Raw genomic sequence first — 20,902 nt, forward strand, 5'->3', positions numbered from 1 at the left:
TATCATTATTACTATTATTACTATTATTATCATTATTACTATTATTATTAAATACTATTATCATTATTATTATTAGGTTTCCAAAGGAAAAAATTAGCTGTATAGTATACCGAAATGTAACCGCTGCAGCCAATCATTGGGTTCTGTAGCTTGTGCTGTCTAGATCAGCAGAGTAGCTGAGCTCAGTGATTGGCTGCAGTGGTCATGTGCAGTGTCATCATGATGTCACTGCTGCAGCTTGTCAACAAAGAGTAAAGCAGTGGCGGGTAGGCAGCCCTAGACCGGAGGATGGGGCATATTTCTGTTTTTGCTACTTTCTATGTCTTCAAGCCTATGGATAATATTCTAATGTGCCACCAAAGAGGAAACAAAGCATTTCATGGCGCTCACTGAAATCAATAGACTGTCCTTATCATCCATGGAGTTGTTGGGTCCCCCAAGGAGTGAGGCTCCTTTTGGATCCTCTTTGAAGTGGTTGACCAGGATTTATAGTGTATGCCAAGGAGCCTCACTCCTTGGAGGACCCAACAACTCCACGCATGATAAGGACAGCCTATTGATTTCAGTGGGCGCCATGAAATGCTTTGTTTCCTCTTTGGTGGCGCTGTAGGATAATGAAAGACTTGTTCCAGGGATCTTCTGCAGATTACATCTGATTAATGGAGGAACCTTAAGTGATAATTTTAGTCAGATACACTTGGTCTTTTTATTCTTGCCCATCTGAGATAGTCTAATGATAGTGATTGCACAGTTAAGGGGGTTATCCACTACTCAAACAACCCCTGCTGAATCCCTATGTTTCGCCCCTTCTAAAAAAAATAACACCTATACTCACCTCTGTTGCCGGCGCTGTTCCAGCGGTGTCCGCAGTGGCTTTCCCGGGGATTGTGTGACATTGTTATGTCACACAGTCGCTGCTGCCAATCAGCACTGGCTTCACTCTCCTCTCCTTCAGATGGATCACATACATCCACACGAACTGAGAGCTGTGATACGTCCAAAGGCGGGAAGAGTGAGGCCAGCGCTGATTGGCCTCATGATATAACCATGCCACATGTTCCCAGGAGAGCCAGTGCTGAGCTGCTGGAACAGCACTGGCACCAGTGGTGAGTATAGGTGTTATTATTTACAAGGGGGAAATATAGAAGTTGAGAGGTAAAATATTCATCCTAATTATTACAATTGCAAATTGTGACAAAAGGTGGAGTAATGCGGTGCGCCAAATTTATTACGAGTTATATGTATTTTTTTATACCTTTGAGATAAGAGATTGCGGTGTCATCTAAAGAGTCATGAAGCATATCAAATGCCACAGTACCCTGAATGTGTTGTAAAAAGCGAGTAGCATGACTATGGAGCCAGGCTAATTTTCTAATGCATGTGTGTCATTCTGAAAAATTTCTCATACCGGTAATTTGAGTCATTTTATTTCATGAAACATGTATATTTTATGACAGTACTGACAAGCCTGCTAAAGTGTTCACAAGGCATTAAAAGGAATATGTCAACAGGTTTTGTCACCTTATTTGAGAGCAGAATATTGTAAAACCAGAGACCCTAATTCCAGTGATTTGTCACTTACTGGGCTGCTTGCTGTAGTTTTGATAAAATCACTGTTTTACAAGCAGATGATTATCACTAGAGGGCTAGTAAATCTGCGGAGAGCTACTCCTCTATATTCATGAGCTTTGGATAACCCCGCCCCAGCTTTCTGCCTATGCACCCTGTACACGGAAAACTGCCAATCAGAGGTGTGGGTGAGGTTATACAGGGCTCAGCATTCAGAGAACTGCTAGATCTGCAGCAGATAAAACAGGGATTTTATCAAAACTGCATCAAGCAGCTCTGTAAGTGGTACATCACTGGAATCAGGGTATCTGCCTCTATATAGTACTGCTATAATACTGAGGTAGGAAAAACTGAGTGTTAGATTCTATTTAATTGAGAATAGGGGGCTGTGATTAGGCTTTCTTCTACTAATGGCAGAAATTTAGTTCACTTCCCGCACGATCCCTTCATTACGCCATATATTGCACTGGATAGTGTATATTTTATATACTAACTGCACAGTAATGAGCGGATTTATTCAGATTCTATAGCAATATTCATGACCTCCATAAATAATTAGGTGATATTCCAACCTTTTCTCAGAAAGAAGTCAACTCATGGACAGTTATGTATATCAGCTCGTCTGTGGGGCTGGTGACAGCCGGGATTATGTGGAGGTTACACAGGATCAATGATGACAGGGACAAATGCAGACAGGATAGAAGAGAGGAGATCCCAGGAGTCTGGAGACTAATGACAATGAGGTTGCGAGTGTGTTCCAGCTGTCAGGGGTCAAGGAGGTAGCAGAACATGGCAGGCCCGCTGGAACAGCGACAACAATTCCAGTGGCGTCAGACGACAGAGTACATGCTTGTTGGTCCGAGAACTGTAGGAATAAAAAGTGAATGCAAAACATTCGATTTTTACCTACTGCAAATTTTAAAGGTGAATGTTCAAAATTTCAAAAAAAGAAATATTTTCTGTAAAAATTGTTTACAGCTTAAGAACGCTCACTTTTGGATATGTCTGAAACAAAGGGTTTCACAATCCTATTGAATTCGACATCAGATGAGATGTTCCTCCATACTAGAGTTATAATTCCAACAACCATCTCCCAGAACAATGCTTTTTATTTTTTAGGGAAGCCCTGTTCTAAGGTATTCCTGGGTTGGACAGAACCCTGATAGAAAAACACTATAGTAGAAGTTCACTAATCCCGACAGATAACTTTTTTGTGGAGTGTTAATAAGAGAAGATGACAAAAAGTGGACACTGCTTTTGATAATCCAAAAATGCATCTTTAGTCTAGCCACATGGATAAAGCATAAAATCTTCTTTATCGAATGATTAGTATTTTTACTTTTTTACTTTTTTGTTGAAAAACAGTAACATCATAAAATGAGGTGCAGAAAGTACAGGAAAGGGAAATGATGTATAGAGGCTACAGGAAAGGGAAACGAGGTACAGGAGCTACAGGAAAGGGAAATGAGGTACAGGGGCTACAGGAAAGGGAAACGAGGTACGGGGGCTACAGGAAAGGAAAATGAGGTACAGGGGCTACAGGAAAGGGAAACGAGGTAAAGGGGCTACAGGAAAGGGAAATGAGGTACGGGGCTACAGGAAAGGGAAACGAGGTACAGGAGCTACAGGAAAGGGAAATGAGGTACAGGGGCTACAGGAAAGGGAAACGAGGTACAGGGGCTACAGGAAAGGGAAATGAGGTACAGGGGCTACAGGAAAGAGAAACGAGGTACGGGGCTACAGGAAAGGGAAACGAGGTACAGGGGCTACAGGAAAGGGAAATGAGGGACAGAGGTGACAGGAAAGGGAAATGATGGACAAGGACTACAGGAAAAGGAAATGAGGGACAGAGGTGACAGGAAAGAGAAATAAGGGACAGGGGCTACAGGAAAGGGAAATGAGGTATAGAGGCTACAGGAAAGGGAAACGGAGGTACAGGGGCTATAGGAAAAGGAAATGAGGGACAGGGGCTACAGGAAAGGGAAACGAGGTACAGGGGCTACAGAAAAGGGAAATGATGGACAGGGACTACAGGAAAGGGAAACGTGGGACAGGGGCTACAGGAAAGGGAAATGAGGGACAGAGGTGACAGGAAAAGCAAAATGAACTACAGGGACTACAGGAAAAGGAATTGAGGGACAGAGGTAACAGGAAAGGGAAATGGGGGACAGAGGCGACAGGAAAGGGAAATGAGGGACAGGAGCTACAGGAAAGGGAAATGAGGTACAGGGGCTACAGGAAAGGGAAATGAGGTACAGGGGCTACAGGAAAGGGAAACGAGGTAAAGGGGCTACAGGAAAGGGAAATGAGGTACGGGGCTACAGGAAAGGGAAACGAGGTACAGGAGCTACAGGAAAGGGAAATGAGGTACAGGGGCTACAGGAAAGGGAAACGAGGTACAGGGGCTACAGGAAAGGGAAATGAGGTACAGGGGCTACAGGAAAGAGAAACGAGGTACGGGGCTACAGGAAAGGGAAACGAGGTACAGGGGCTACAGGAAAGGGAAATGAGGGACAGAGGTGACAGGAAAGGGAAATGATGGACAAGGACTACAGGAAAAGGAAATGAGGGACAGAGGTGACAGGAAAGAGAAATAAGGGACAGGGGCTACAGGAAAGGGAAATGAGGTATAGAGGCTACAGGAAAGGGAAACGGAGGTACAGGGGCTATAGGAAAAGGAAATGAGGGACAGGGGCTACAGGAAAGGGAAACGAGGTACAGGGGCTACAGAAAAGGGAAATGATGGACAGGGACTACAGGAAAGGGAAACGTGGGACAGGGGCTACAGGAAAGGGAAATGAGGGACAGAGGTGACAGGAAAAGCAAAATGAACTACAAGGACTACAGGAAAAGGAATTGAGGGACAGAGGTAACAGGAAAGGGAAATGGGGGACAGAGGCGACAGGAAAGGGAAATGAGGGACAGAGGTAACAGGAAAGGGAAATGAGGTACAGAGGTGATAGGAAAGGAAAATGAGTTACAAAGGCTACAGGAAAGGGAAATGAGGAACAGAGGCAAGAGGGAAGGGAAATGAGGTACAGAACTACAATAAAGGGAAATGAGGTACAGAGGTGACAGGAAAGGGAAATGAGAGACAGAGGCTACAGGGAAGGGAAATGAGGTACAGAGGCTACGGGGAAGGGAAATGAGGGACAGAGGTGACAGGAAAGGGAAATGAGGTACAGAGGCTACAGGAAAGGGTAATGAGGTACAGAGGCTACAGGAAAGGGAAATGAGGGACAGAAGTGACAGTAAAAGGGAAATGAGGTGCAGAGGCTACAGGAAAGGGAAATGAGGTATAGAGGCTACAGGGAAGGAAAATGATGGACAGAGGCTACAGGAAAGAGAAATATGGTACAAAGGCTACAGGAAAGGGAAATGAGGTACAGAGGCTACAGGAAAGGTAAATGAGGTACAGGGGCTACAGGAAAGGGAAATGAGGTACAGAGGCTACAGGAAAGAGAAACGAGGTACGGGGCTACAGGAAAGGGAAACGAGGTACAGGGGCTACAGGAAAGGGAAATGAGGGACAGAGGTGACAGGAAAGGGAAATGATGGACAAGGACTACAGGAAAAGGAAATGAGGGACAGAGGTGACAGGAAAGAGAAATAAGGGACAGGGGCTACAGGAAAGGGAAATGAGGTATAGAGGCTACAGGAAAGGGAAACGGAGGTACAGGGGCTATAGGAAAAGGAAATGAGGGACAGGGGCTACAGGAAAGGGAAACGAGGTACAGGGGCTACAGAAAAGGGAAATGATGGACAGGGACTACAGGAAAGGGAAACGTGGGACAGGGGCTACAGGAAAGGGAAATGAGGGACAGAGGTGACAGGAAAAGCAAAATGAACTACAAGGACTACAGGAAAAGGAATTGAGGGACAGAGGTAACAGGAAAGGGAAATGGGGGACAGAGGCGACAGGAAAGGGAAATGAGGGACAGAGGTAACAGGAAAGGGAAATGAGGTACAGAGGTGATAGGAAAGGAAAATGAGTTACAAAGGCTACAGGAAAGGGAAATGAGGAACAGAGGCAAGAGGGAAGGGAAATGAGGTACAGAACTACAATAAAGGGAAATGAGGTACAGAGGTGACAGGAAAGGGAAATGAGAGACAGAGGCTACAGGGAAGGGAAATGAGGTACAGAGGCTACGGGGAAGGGAAATGAGGGACAGAGGTGACAGGAAAGGGAAATGAGGTACAGAGGCTACAGGAAAGGGTAATGAGGTACAGAGGCTACAGGAAAGGGAAATGAGGGACAGAGGTGACAGTAAAAGGGAAATGAGGTGCAGAGGCTACAGGAAAGGGAAATGAAGTATAGAGGCTATAGAAAAGGGAAACGAGGTAAAGAGGCTACAAGTAAGGGAAATGAGGGACAGGGGCTACAGGAAAGGGAAATGAGGTCTAGAGGCTACAGGGAAGGGAGATGAGGGACAGAGGTGACAGGAAAGGGAAATGAGGTACTGAGGCAACACATTAGGGAAATGAGGGACAGAGGCGCTACAAGAAAGGGAAATGATGGACAGGGATGACAGGAAAGGGAACTGAAGTACAGAGGCTACAGGAAAGCGAAATGAGGTATAGAGGCTACAGGGAAGGAAAATGATGGACAGAGGCTACAGGAAAGAGAAATATGGTACAAAGGCTACAGGAAAGGGAAATGAGGTACAGAGGCTACAGGAAAGGTAAATGAGGTACAGGGGCTACAGGAAAGGGAAATGAGGTACAGAGGCTACAGGAAATAGAAATATGTTTTCAAAGGCTACAGGAAAGGGAAATGAGGAATAGAGGCTACAAGACAGGGAAATGAGGTACAGAGGCTACAAGACAGGGAAATGAGGTACAGAGGCTACAGGAAAGGGAAATGAGGTACACGGGCTACAGGAAAGGGAAATGAGGTACAGAGGCTACAGGAAATACAATTTTATACTATTTTAATACTATTTTGAGCTACACATTACATTTGGATCACTTTTTATTGTAGTTTTTGAGGAAACCCATGGGACTTTTTTAATTGTTTATTTTATTTTTTTGTCCAGTTAGGTGACTTTAACCATCAATCGCATTGCAGTAGATAGTATAAATCACAGTCTACTTTGAAGCACAACATATAGATGAGCTTAATAAGAATACCAAGGAGGCTGACAAAGAACTCTTTGGCGTCCCTTTATCACAGAGGGCGCTGGTGAGTGCGTGCATCGCTCCAGTCTTAATAAACGGACCGCTGGAATAAGATGCACCTAATTTAATAATAGGTCTACACCACTTAATGAAGGAGGTGTATCTTACAACTGCTGTGCACCTCTGCCAGAAATGTTACTCCAGTAAGGGACTGGAGTACATTTTTTAAGTAAGTTATGCAATCAAAGAGCCGTAAATTATAGTGAATTGACCAGACGGGCATTTCCATGCTCCTTCTTGTGAAGCTGGCAGAGAATAACCAACTTTGGAGAAGCTAGCTGAGGCTGGGCTAAAAACGACAAAAAGAAAACTTTTGTGCAACTTCAAGTTACGTAAATATTTTGCTTTATTTCAAGGTGTTTTATGCAGAATTTCGACATAAACATCTTGGCGAATTGGGCCCTATGTCTATAGCGGGTTCTCTGTAAAGAGAATTTCCTCCCAAACAGAAAAATGGGCAAAATTGAAGTCAGAATGAATGCAAAAATTTGATGTTTTAGGCTGGGTCACATGATTGTACATTCTCTCATGCAAGAGAATCGGGCTTATTATGTTAATGACCCACGGCTCCGTCAGAGTTTCAGTCGAGTGTCATCTTAGTGTGATCCGATTCTCTTGCATGAGAGAAGCGTATCACAGGTGTGGAGAAGATGGAGAACTTAATTTCTCCATCTTCTTCATTGTCTGAGTCGGCAGATGTCGGACTGCACTTAGATAGTAGAAGTAAACCTAGCACTCAACTTAAATGCGTGAGAATTTTATTGTAGCACATGAGATAAACGTTTCGGTCCACATGGACCTTCGTCAGTAACTACAATAGTAAATAAATCAAACTTAGTGCATGATTACAGAAAAAAACAGAAACAAAGTACTGTATATACATTATCGAAAACATGGTCGTTAAAGCGTATATAAATATTTCTAGAAAGGCAGAGAGTCATCTCACAACAACATCGCACAATCATATAGAGTAGAGAGTGAATCATCATAGAACATGAAGTACAGCGAAACTGAATGCTTTAATCAGATAAATCACATTCCGTAATGTGCTGGGCAAATATATAGCGCGGTTCCCAGAGAAGAAACTGTATGTGCAAAGTACCTTCTATGATGAAAAATAGAAACTAATGAGAGTGATGGTGATAGAGTGAGCAAAAGACACCGGAGTTTGTACTTACAGAAGGAGACTGCACCTAGTAGTATATGTAAACTGTGAATATAACATATGTAATCATTATCTAGCGTTTAAATGATAATGGGGCATATTGCAGATTATAGAAAAGTCACATAGCCTGTAAATACCTGAGCGAGGGAGAGAGGGCAGGTGCATCTACCGCAAGACCCCTAATGGTATATTAGAGCTGTGAATACAGCGTACCAATTAATTATGTGTTGTTCCTAGAATGGAAAGGTATATCACACTGCAGGACTGCACTTAGATGACATACGAGTGCAGTTCGATGTTTCACACGCACTCAGACTTGTGTAGGTGCACGTGATCTGAATTCCGGTACCACTCGCAGAATGCTGCATTTGCTTTCTTATGCCGAGTCAACATGAGAAAAAAATAGCAGATCTGCACAGCCTGTACTATAACATTGGGCCGAGTGATATTCGATAAAACATCAGACTGCACTCGGCCATGTTACACGCTCATGTGTGCGCGCTCTTAAAGGGGTTATACAGGACTATATATTTTTGTTTACTACGGGTTTAAGAAGTAATAGGCAGGTAGTTGTTAACTATTGCCTGAGGTGCCTGACACTGATCTCTGCCAGCATAGCACAGAACGGTCAACAATTGCTCCTCGTGGCGATTTATACGGCTTCCACTGACATCATGTCCACAGGGCAGTGGCTTCTCTTCCACTCCGCTGTGTTGACGGGCTTGACTGTTGACGTCACGCTGATTGACTGTCAGCTCCCCACTTCCTAACTGCGGGGAGCCGGCTGTCAATCAGCATGATGTTGATAGAGCAGCCCAGAAGAGTAAGAGCTGCTCCGTTGATGTGGAGCAGCTGAATTGTCAGCAGGAGCATTTGTTGACCGCTCTTTGCTTATTGTTAATCTAAGATCGTTATAAACAAAATAACACCTGAAATATGATCAGGTATAGGGAGTGTAGATGTCGACTCTGGTCCCGGAGCCTCAGGGTCCCTCTGCCACATAAGAAGGCATTGTTATATGGCACATGGTAAATGTGGGGCCCAGCTGCACTTTATTGGACGCCAACCTGATTGGTATGTATGGACAGTACAGATGTAGATATACAACTATGCATGGTTTTCTTGACTATAACTAATCTTTGATTATTCACCAAAAGAAAAAGTCAATCCGGGTAAGATCTGGTGATCGGTGTGCCCATTCCATTGAGGTTACCTATCCAGTTATGGCAATAAATAATATGAATAGTCGCCTACCGTACGCCTACCTACATACCCCCCCCCCCTCGTATTGCAAATAGTGTTCATGGTTCTCATGATCTCATGAGTATTGTTTCTGCCTACAATTAGCTGCTTGCATTGCTTACACTGTAAGAGAGATAGTGAGACAAAAGAAAAAAAAAACACAAAAAAATTAAGTTGTTTCTGACTTTGGCCTCCAATATTCTCTCCACAGTTCACGGTATTAAGTGGACGTGCAGCAATGGAAACAGCAGTTCAGGGTTTTCTGTGGAGCACCTTGTTCAGCAGATACTCGACAGTCACCAGAGCAAACCTCAACCTCGGACGCACAACTGTCTCTGCACTGGCAACTTAGGTAACTATAGAGCTCTAACATAGGGCGCTCACTATTAGCCATTGTTTAATAATGTACCGGCCATTCTCACCGGAAGGCTTACTTTATTCATGTGGAGCGAAGAGTGCAATGGAGTTTATCTAATAACACTGTGCAAAAAAAAGTCTAAACCCATAGCAAACAGTCAACCTTCATCAGTCCATAAGGCAGCGCTAAGGGTTGCTTGTTGATATATGGGTTATGGCACATTGATGACATCTGCACCCTGTGAATAAATAAACCCAAAATTAAAAGTAAAAAAAAAACTATAAAAATGAAAACATTATCAATGAAGTGCCCAAAAGGACATTACCTGGGGTGCCAGAGTAGCGACAATTGTGCGCAAACTAAACACTTACCACAATCATTTAGAATTTACTTGAATATATCATGGATTTGCAAGCGAGGCAAGGAGACGTGTATAGTCTCACTTTTTGCACAACTTGCAAACTCATTTGTTCCAGTTTAAAAATAATATCAATGGTGCTATATAAATTAATAATAATAATAATAATAATAATACTAATAATATATTTTGACATAATGACAATCAGCACGTTGCAAAGGTTCAGGTTATATATAGGGAAATTCTGTTTTATTAGAAAAGCCCATTCTAGGGGGATTTTGTTTTGCATTTTAAAAATGCTTTCAATTTGTATCATATATATCCCAAGCAGGGGTGTTCACGAAGGTAAGAGACCCTCCTCCAAGAAACACATAGCCCTAAGCAGTCTCGACAATCTGAACCTCTTTCTACTCTCTATGGTCAGTGTATTCCGCATTCTTGTGCGAAGAGGTACAGATTGTGGACCGAGTGCAGGGCGCATGTGCGGGATTCCGGCGCGGGATTCCGGCGCCACAACTGCATGGGAGAGTGGTGATAGTATAAAGGAGAGGAGGCAGGATTTCTACCAGGCAGCGCACGCCCCGGAGTCTGGAAGAAATCATTAGCATAATGAAATAAAAGTCTATTGCTCCACATCTGAAAAGCACCTATGAGCTATGAGGCATACAGGTAAGGTTAGATTAACATTTCTATTACCTGTATGCCCATAGTAACAGCTGAAAAGTGTCCCAGGGGGTGACAGATTCCATTTAAAAGGGTTATATGGGTTTAGTAAAAACATTGAATTAATTCTCAGAATGCTTAGCTGTTTTTGAAAACAAAAGGAAAACCATTTCTCTTATCAAACTAGAAAATCTACACAATTTCAATTTATGGTAAGGCTCAAATGAAAAGAATGAAATGTAGTAATAATATTTATTAATTATTATTATTATTATTATTATTATGCTGTTTCATAAATATTTGATTTTACATTAAATACACATTTTAATATTATTTTTATTATAATAAAATGCTAATTGTACACAGTTACATTGTTTCTATGATACAATAGTGGAATATATATACCGTAATTAGATTTTTATATTGCAGTGTTTCATTCAAAGATAGATAGATAATTAGATAATAGGTAGATAGATAGTTAGATAGATAGATAATAGATACAGAGATAGATAGATAATAGATAGATAGATAGATAGATAGATAGATAGATAGATAGATAGATAATAGATAGAAGATAGATAGATAGATAGATAGATAGATAATAGATAGAAGATAGATAGATGATAGCTAGATAGATGATAGATAGATAGATAGATAGATAGATAGATAGATAGATAATTAGATAGATAATAGATACAGTATATAATAGATAATAGATAGATAATAGATAGATAGATGATAGATAATAGATAGATAACTAATATACAGATAGAAGATAGATGATAGATAGATGATAGATGATAGATAGATAATAGATAGATGATAGATAATAGATAGATGATAGATAATAGATAGATAGATAATAGATAGATGATAGATAATAGATAGATAGATAAATAGACTGTTTTAAATAAATTAATAAAATGTACTGAGAAGCACAGAGTAGTCAATGGGATAAATAGTTCATTAAAGGGGTTGTCCAACACTTTTATATATATGACTTAGCCTTAGTATAGGACATCTGTATAAGATATTTGGGGGTCCTCCCCAATCAGTTATTATTACCTGTGTGCTGGATGGATGTATAAAGTGTATGGAGCAGAACCCCACAGCTCGGTGCAGTGTTTGGTGACCGCTGACAAGTACTGTAGTCCATCTCCTATTCATTTCAATAGGAGCCAATCTGCAGTACCCGGCAGTGACCACTAAGCGCTGCACCGAGCTGTGGGGTTCTGCTCCATACACTTTTTACATCGGTCCATTCTTATTATTTTTATTATTACTACTATTTTTTTCTGTTGTTCTGTTCCTTACCGTGTATTTTACGCCTATTTTCTGCTCAGCCCATACCGATGTCAGCTGTTTAAGGACCTCAGCTTGTACTATTTCACTATTCCATATTTATTGCACGACCGTCTTGCGGTATTATTAGGAGCAGCCTATATTATTGTTGCACAGACATAATGGGATTTTCTCATGCTCACATATATTCATTGCTATCTCACTGGCCTTTTGCTTCCATGCACAAATTATTCATATACTTGCAGATTCAACAACACAATTGCCCAAGAGCCAAAAAAAGAACATATCTCAGTTTGCTAGTGCAGCTAATATGTACCCAGATTGAAAACAAGATACAGAGGGACTTAGCAAGGCAATGGAGTTTACATATATATCATAAGAAGTCCAGGAAAAGAGGGCAAAACCCTTCCTGACCATATTATGAAAGTAATAGCAAATGTAAAGAGACTGTTTCCATTTAAATATAAGGTTTAGGTTGTATTCCAAAAAGAATGCCACTCGTGTTTAGTGGCTGTGTCTGGTATTGCAGCTCCACCCCATGAATTTGAGCTGCAATACCAGACACAACCACTACATAAGAGCGGTGCTATTTCTGAGGAAAAGCGGGCTTTCATATACAATAAAGTTATGGCTAAAAGAGCACGCGATCAGTCAGTTTACAAGATTGCATCCTATTGAAATAATTGCAATAATTAGCATTGCAGTAAGGCCGTTGTGATACAAGTGTTTCTCTATTGTGAAAGATAAGGGAAGCGCTATCATAATATTTGATTCTTTGTTGGGGCAGAATAGGAAACATTTTATGCAACAAAGAAACCTACGAGAAAGCCGCTGGCTGACACATCGGCCGGCGGCTTATATACGAGAGAACAATGCAGTCAGCAGTCCGAAATCAGTCATGTCCAATCATCATCTTCCCCCATGATCAGTCATCCAGCACCCCCATACTCATTAGAATGTCAGCCATATGCAATATAATTTAGTTTGGGCAACATTAGTCTGTGTATGGAGACCTTACGGCAACTTCCAAATTCCCAGATCCATTGCCGAGCATGCTACTATCAGAAAAGAGGTGGAAGTTAAAGGGGTTGTCCAGCTTTGGAGTACAAGTCTGCAGTCACTCCATGTGACTGCAGAGTACTTAATTCTCACAGTGCGTGCTGTCAGGATTCTCTGGGGCGTAGCAGTCATGTGACCACAAGTATGATATTTGCATAAATCCAGCCACATTCTAACTAGACGTGCCCAGCCTCACTTAATACACTTGCATTGCATGTCTAGTTGGCACATGACTCATGTATGCAAATTATACACTTGCACTGCCAGGATTGGAGAACCCTAACAGTGCACGTGTTGTGAGGATTCACTAATCTGCAGTCAATTAGAATGACTTCAGACTAGTCCCTTTATGCCGTACAACCCCTTTAAGTGACATATATCTATAAAACACGTTTGTAATTTTTAAGCGTGGGGGCACATAACTCTGCATGGAAGCTGCATACATAAAACATTTAGTGATTTTGAAGACTATTTGCAAAGTTGCATCATTTTGTTTTCAAGTGTGTTATAAAGGAACCCTTAATTAAAGGGAATCTGACAATGAATACATGCTTCTCGATACACGGGCACTGGCTGTATGGTCTCAGCCATGTATGTTTGCCTCTAAAATGCTGCAGCGTCCCATAGAAAAACACACATTAAAAGCCACAGGTGACTGAGAAGGCCGGTGAGCCAAAGCGCCCTATTTGCATACAATATATGTATTTTTTTATTGCTACTGTACAACTAAAATCTACACTACAGGTGTGACTTTTATAGTCCAATGTGTATTTGTATCAGTGGTTTAATTAGCTTTTTGGGGGTGACAGAAGAATATTATAAATTCAGAAAAACTGGGTTCCCTTGTGTAGATAAATTATTAAGTTAATCAGCAGAATTTTGTCCCTTTATATGGAATGATAGAAATTAACTTTTATAAAAGAGTAGTACAATCCATACAGCTCAGAGATGCCGATTTTGGGTATTGGGTCCTGTGATTTCTGGGTTTGCCCCTCGTGGGAGGAGAAAAGCCGTGGGAGTGTCAAAATGAAAAGACCTTGTGATGTTGTCTGCACTTCTGTATAAAGTTTGCACAAGTTTCGAGTTTTGTGTCTTGCTATTGTATTGCGAGATCAATGTTCTTTATTTTATTTTTTTTTTTAAGCACTTGGCTTTAAAATCATTGTTTTTTTTTTCCTTTTCTTTCTTCCCAAGCACTTGAAACTGACCCAGCTTCTTGACACAAGTAATTACAGCCATTAGTAAGGAAGGATTACCTTTCATCTCCTTTTGGGTCATTATAGAATAATTAAAGTTTCTGGGAAGAAAAGGAAAACAATTAGCAGAAGAAAGATCAAAAATTCATGGGCCTTCACAGCGAGTGGCGGAGAATTTGAGCCAAAGATTTGTGCAAATATAATGCAGGATAATTTACAGAAACCTTGTTATAAGAAAACAGTCATTAAACATGGCATAGAGTCAGCGGTAATATAGGACATAGGTTACTGGAGAATGTCCTTTACGCCATAGCTCGTATTAAGTGGGAGGAATATTTATAAGGAGCAGAACACTTCTCCCAACACTTGGAAATGTGAGTCTTCGAGTGGTGTTTGTGCGCAATATTATGTAATAATGGTACATCTCAGACTGGCAGAGACCATGGCGTACATATAGTGGTGCCAAGTGCAACTGTAACTCTGCCATATTAAGAGAATAGTAATAGTATTAGAAAGATACTTTGAGGATTAATTATTCATAATTCTCACCGCTACACAATAAAAGAAAAACGAATGGATCAACCTGTGGCCAAACATTTTTGTATGCCTGATCATAGCACCATGGACCTGAAATTACTTGTATTGAAAGGTAACTTAAAATCTCAGAGAGACAGGAGAATCTGCGAGTACAGACTTATGACGACCTTTGACACTCAGTGCAGGAATGAATGTGTCGCATGGATTTATGTCTTTTTACATCAATTAAGGAATTTGCTCTTCAGACCTTATGGGGCATCATAACACAGAACCAGACTCCAATCAGAGGACAATAAAACATTCACTCCTTATCTACAAACTGTTCCAATATTTATGGACAAAACTGTTTATCACTCTCCCATAATGACAGTTCTGTGCGGTGTATAAATGTGATTCTTCTGATGTTGTATTAGTTTATGACTGATGAAGAGAACTGAGTAGTCTCGAAAGCTTGCAATTTGTTACCATCTTTTCAGTTAGCCATTAAAAGGTATCAACCACTGAGGACTCTCAATTCCAAAAATTATTCATACTGTCATGGAAACCCCTATGTAGGGAGAGCTTTTTGGGAGAAACAAGGAGTCTTGGATGTTTGTCAGGTCTAACCGAATTAAGGGGTCGACCGATCAGAGACGAAGTATACACAAAGTCTGTCTGCTGGGCCATATGACAAGTATACTTTATTACCAATTTAGAAAAAGGAAGTTAAAAATGGTAACACCATAACAGCAGTGAGCATATAAGGGTATAAGGTCAACGTACAGCTATACTTATGAAACTAGGCAATATCTAAAACAGTTCCCCAAATTAGCAAAACCTACACTTTGTCTGGTTATAATTACAGAAAAAACGTAATGCTAAGCAAAAATAAAAACCAAAGCTATTAAGCTGAATATAAATTGTTTAAATGTTAATAAAAGCAAGATATCAAATATTAACCATAACAATACTAAAATAATGTCTGTCTTCATCTTTTATCTGCGCCACTCCGGCGGTCGTTGACCTGCCGGATCGCTCCAGGGCTTAGTGGGTGACCTGTAGGTCACTTTTCAGTGTAAATCTACAAGAGCCAGAATGTGTCTCCTTTAGACTTACATTGAGAGCTTGTAACTATTACCTATGACTTCCGGTGAGTCAGAAGTTATGGTCACAAGATTGCACCGAGACTGGAGCGGCGGTGGTGAGTATAATATTAGGTGCAGGGACCTTACGTTAGCAGCATCACTCCCGCGCTGAAATTAAAAAAAAAAATACTGGAGTGATACTTTAAAGGGAAAATTCACATTTTTACAGCAAATTAACTAGATTTCATCATTAGCATAGAATAATAACTTTCTTTGCCTTTCTTACCTTTATCTAATTTTTAATTATATATTGTTCTATTCTCTATTCAGAGAATCCAGACAGAAAAGCTAATTATTCAGCTGGTTGCTAGTTATTAAAGCTCAGCTGATGGTTCCCATCAGTGAAAGTATTTACAAAGTTACCTAACTTTTTATCGCTTTAAATATATGGAGTTGTTTTTAATTTTAGCAACATCGGTGAGTAACCTAGATCACATCGCCGCACTACACGCCTCACCTATCCTGCAGTGTGTCGAAATGTAATAACGTTTGACGAGAAAGCCCCATTAATTGTGCATCGTTCACACACGAGCTGTATTTATCTGTAGCTGCTGTCAGGACCATAACAACAATGGCCCCAATTCTTGACCTTTCCCTTCTTCTGCTGCACTAATGAACAGCACAGTTTCCTTCCTCCGTTGAAGACAAGTGTCAGAGAATAAATCCACAAGAGGTGGTTTGTTATGTAAATGGATCTTCCATAAAGTAAATATTGTTTTGTGCTGAATTTGATGGGAGTTGTTCCCTTTTTGTTGTCAAGTGGAGGACAGTTCTTCATTTGTCCCGTCTCACTAACATTCACTGCCAGATATCTACAATGATAGCAATGATTTTCTATGATTCTACGCTACAATAGCTAAAATTTTATCAGTATCCCCAAAATGAAAATCTAAAGCTGGTTGTCCAGAATTATTTCATTTTTATTAGTATGGGTCTATTAGTTAACGGGCAGGTAGTTGCTAACAGAGGCAACTGCCCAGCACCGGCTCAGAGCAGTCACCGACCTCTCCTGCCGGCGATTCAGCTGCTCCATGTCAACAGATCAGCACTTCCTCTCCTGTGGTGCTGATGTCATGCTGATTGACAGCCGGCTCCCCGCAGTAAGGCAGCAGGGAGCCAGTTGTCAATCAGCAGTTACACCCTACCGACAAAAGTGGAAAAGAAGCCGCTGCTCTGCTGACGTGACCTCACCAGAAGCTGTTGAATCGCCGTCAGGAGGCATCTGTGACCACTCTTTACCGGCAAAGATTGGCACTGAGCACAACAGCAGGTAGTTAGCAACTACCTGCATGATAGTTCTTTGGCCAATTGTGAAAAAATTAAATAATCCTTGACAACACCTTTAAACGTATAATCAGCTGAAAGGGAATGTGGCATCAAAAATGACATATTGTTTAAATCAGGTGAGTGTTACTTGTATTTGAAACAAAAAAATAAAATATTTCATAATCTTGCAATTTTCACACTGATTACTGGGGCTTTAGACTCCTACTTGCTGTCTTGTCAGGAAGAGTTTTCAGCAGGCTCCTTATCATCAGGAGCACGATTACAAAGACAGGTAACATCTCTATACACAGTATCCACCAATCACAGTAAGCGATGTCACAACTGACCCTGCACCCCCTCCCTTCACAATGATCTTTGCACTCGCTCATTAGATGCTTCAATACAAGAGATGGGGTCAGAGTCACTTCATTGCTGCTAATGTACATGTGTTGTTTAGAGAAACAACAAAAAGTTACAGTCTAAAAGAAAGAAAACAGTGGCCAGCGTGAAAATTGTTAAATTTGTATTTTTATATAACTATTGTGACATGGGGAAAAAAATGCCAAATTAAAAAACTAAAATACATTTCAAACAAAAACTTGATGTAAACAAAAGACACATTGTCTGAGATTAGTTAATGGCTGTTTTTTTTCCAGAAACAGATCCACCCATGTCCAAGGTCTGCATCTTGTGTTGCAGCTTGATTGCTAGAATAGAATAGAGCTGAACTGTCCTAGTGTTTTATTAGCTATTGTATTTTGTGAAATCAGTAAGATTTTATCCCATTTAAGATTTTATCCTATGTCTTCGGGAAACATAATACAGTATCTGCCCCTACATTATCAGAAAATAGTGGGTGGTTAATAAGATTTGGGCAAGAAAAAGGACAAATAAAATAAGAAATTATCACATTTTCTGTTATATGCTGTCAGGCTGTTCAATATAACAATTGAGCAATTGAACAATATACTTGCATCAAAATTGTATTTTTAAGTGAATTTAATAAAATGATACTGTTAAAGGGAGTCCGTCACCCACCAAAATTTTTTTTATAAAATCTTGTAACTGCGCCAAAGAAAATGTTTAATCTGTGTGCAAATTAGAGAGATTCTGTGCACCATTGGTGTGGCCAAGAGCTTGGTGCGATGTTGCGACCCCTCATTTTCAATGTTGGGGGTATCCCCGCTTCTCAGCGCTACCTATGTGTGCTCCTCTCTGCTGAGCATGTTTGCGGCATTTATATACCCGGAAGCATAGCAAGTGACGTCAGCAGATAGGAGCCAGGAAAAAGTACCATTTGCATACGAATTAGAAGTTATTTTCTCAGGCGCTACACCAGTAATAAGTACATCGCTAGTATGATTTGTATAATGGGTATGTCCTCTATATCAAAATATAGCTTGTTTAAAATGCATTTTGGGGTGAAAGACTCCCTTTAAGAGTAAACATCATCATTGTGCTTCTTTATTAATGGGGTATTGTCATCTTCACTATTACAGGTGCGGGTAGCAGTATTCATCACAAATGTAACAGTGCCAAACATCGCATCATCTCACCAAAGGTCGAGCCAAGGACAGGCGGCTACAGCGCTCACTCAGAGGTACAAAATAATGATGTTTCAGAAGGAAAGAATGAGCACAGTCATGGCAAATCCTCCAGCCGAGAGAAAAGAAATGGTAAAATGGCAAAACCAGTGCTGCTCCATCAAAATAGTACAGAGGTTTCTTCATCAAATCAAGTGGAGGTTCCTGACACCACCCAGAACTCCCCTGTGTCCATCAGCAGTGGCCTGAATAGTGATCCAGATATGGCCGACAGTCCCGCTGTCACTGGTGTCTCCAGCATGGCTGTCGCTTCAGTCATGGGGAGTCTCTCCCAAAATGCCACTGTGTTTATGTCTGAAGTCACAAATGAAGCAGTGTACTCGATGTCACCGAACAATGGTCCCAATCAACACCTTTTGTCCTCAGATACAACAACCCAGGGACTCGTACTCGCAGTAAGTTCAGATGGCCACAAGTTTGCCTTCCCCACAACAGGCAACTCAGACAGTCTGTCCATGTTGTCTGCTAATGTCTCAGAAGAGCTTGTTTTGTCCACCACCCTCGATAGCAGCAGGAAGATCCCAGAAACCACAATGAATTTTGACCCAGACTGTTTCCTCAACAACCCAAAGCAAGGGCAGACGTATGGTGGAAGTGGTCTAAAAGAAGACAACATTAGCACTAATATGCGAAGGTCATCCAGCACAGAACGAAGCTTTACTTTCAACACAACTTTAGCAAAAGAGATAAAAACTGAAGACACAACATTCGAGCAACAGTTATCGAAGGAGAGCTTTCCATCTACATCATCAAATACCCTCACCCTCAATCCTGGTTCCAGCTTGTTGCCATCAGGTGGTGGACTAAGTCCTAGTACCACGTTGGAGCAAATGGATTTTAGTGCTATTGACTCCAACAAAGATTATTCAGCCAGCTTCAACCAGACCGTGCAGAGTCCACACATCCATCAGACCCCATCTCCTAGCTTCTTTTTACAAGATGCCAGCAAACCAATACCCCTGGAACAAAATTCCCACAACTGTATAAATGACTCGAGCAACACTTACATTAACACCTTAGGGATGACAAACGTCAAGACTGAAGCATCCAGTCATACGCCAACCCACTGTAATGGTACAATTGACCACGGTAGAATAGAGTCAACATCTTCTCTCCAACTTATGCAGTTTCAAGCAAATTATCAAACAATGACTAATGAGGAGGTTCAAATGGAAACATCCCAACAGTCTGAAGGCAACGAGAACCTTCTCAAACCTGGGGATCTTCAGGCTTGCAATGCTCAACATTATATGCAGTCAGAAAATGGTCCAGTGATGAGGAACGGCAATGGCCTTCCTATTTTGCAGGGAAATATGGTGCAAGGACTCTACCCTGTTGCTCATCAGTCAATAAGTAACTCTTCCAACATGGAACTTAATTTAGATCATTTTGATATCTCCTTCAGCAACCAGTTCTCTGACCTTATCAATGACTTTATATCAGTAGAAGGAGGGAGTAACACCATCTATAGTCATCAGCTGGTGACTGGAGATAGCAATGTATTGCCTCAGGCAGAAGATGGTAACAGACCGGCATACACTCAGGCTGAAATGTGCATACCTTGTTGTAGCCCTCAGCAAGCAAGTATGCAGCTCAACAACTCTGAAGCTGGAGCCACCACCATGGCTTATATGCATGTTGCCGAGGTTGTCTCAGCGGCAGCACAAAGTACCCTGGGGATGCTGCAACAAAGTGGACGACTGTTTATGGTGACGGACTACTCCCCTGAGTGGTCATATCCTGAGGTAAGATTCTGATTGCCTTTTACTGTACCAGTCATAACCCTCTAAAATGATGGAAAATTACGTCGAACTATATCTCCTTAAAATATATAGGAGTTTGAAAAACAATCCTGAAAAAAATTACTTTTAGGGAGGCTATCACTCCAAAAATGACACCACGAAAGAAAATTATTCTTCACTGAAGAAAGGTAAAAACTGCTTTTCGAAAAAACTAAGGTTTGCTTTGGATTTTAACAGGATCCAATTAAGTGTTAAAAATGATCTTCTCCCTAAAGGCCAATGTTCTCCTGAATTTGGAAAACTTAATTTTGTGCTCTTTTGCCTCTCTGGTCCCTCCAACATGGGCTCAATATGATTATCAAGTCTTGTTATTCAACTGGGTGTGGTCATCAATAGGAATCTCATGTAGAGGAGTTCAGGACCACGCCCACTTTACTAAAAAGAAAAGATTTGGATACAAAAGGGGGCAATATCTCAGGCCCATAGAGATGCAGTGCAAAAAAAATCCACCAGATTCAGAGGAACAGTATCATTCAGAC

At 41.1% G+C, this 20,902-nt stretch overlaps 1 protein-coding gene across 7 annotated transcripts in view; it reads left to right on the plus strand.

Annotated features, from left to right (window-relative positions):
* CAMTA1 (calmodulin binding transcription activator 1) overlaps nt 1-20,902 on the plus strand; it is a 2,053,806-nt gene that overhangs the window by 1,673,130 nt on the left and 359,774 nt on the right. For 5 of the 7 annotated variants that reach the window (XM_077250396.1, XM_077250395.1, XM_077250400.1 and 2 more), the window contains exons 7-8: nt 9,366-9,506; nt 18,517-20,366. In XM_077250396.1, the coding sequence (XP_077106511.1) occupies nt 9,366-9,506; nt 18,517-20,366 (1,991 nt within the window). The remainder of the gene's footprint in view (nt 1-9,365; nt 9,507-18,516; nt 20,367-20,902) is intronic. The other 2 variants (XM_077250399.1, XM_077250398.1) reach the window with 1 other exon arrangement.

Source organism: Ranitomeya variabilis, chromosome 4 (assembly GCF_051348905.1).
Source record: "Ranitomeya variabilis isolate aRanVar5 chromosome 4, aRanVar5.hap1, whole genome shotgun sequence".
NCBI lineage: Eukaryota > Metazoa > Chordata > Amphibia > Anura > Dendrobatidae > Ranitomeya > Ranitomeya variabilis.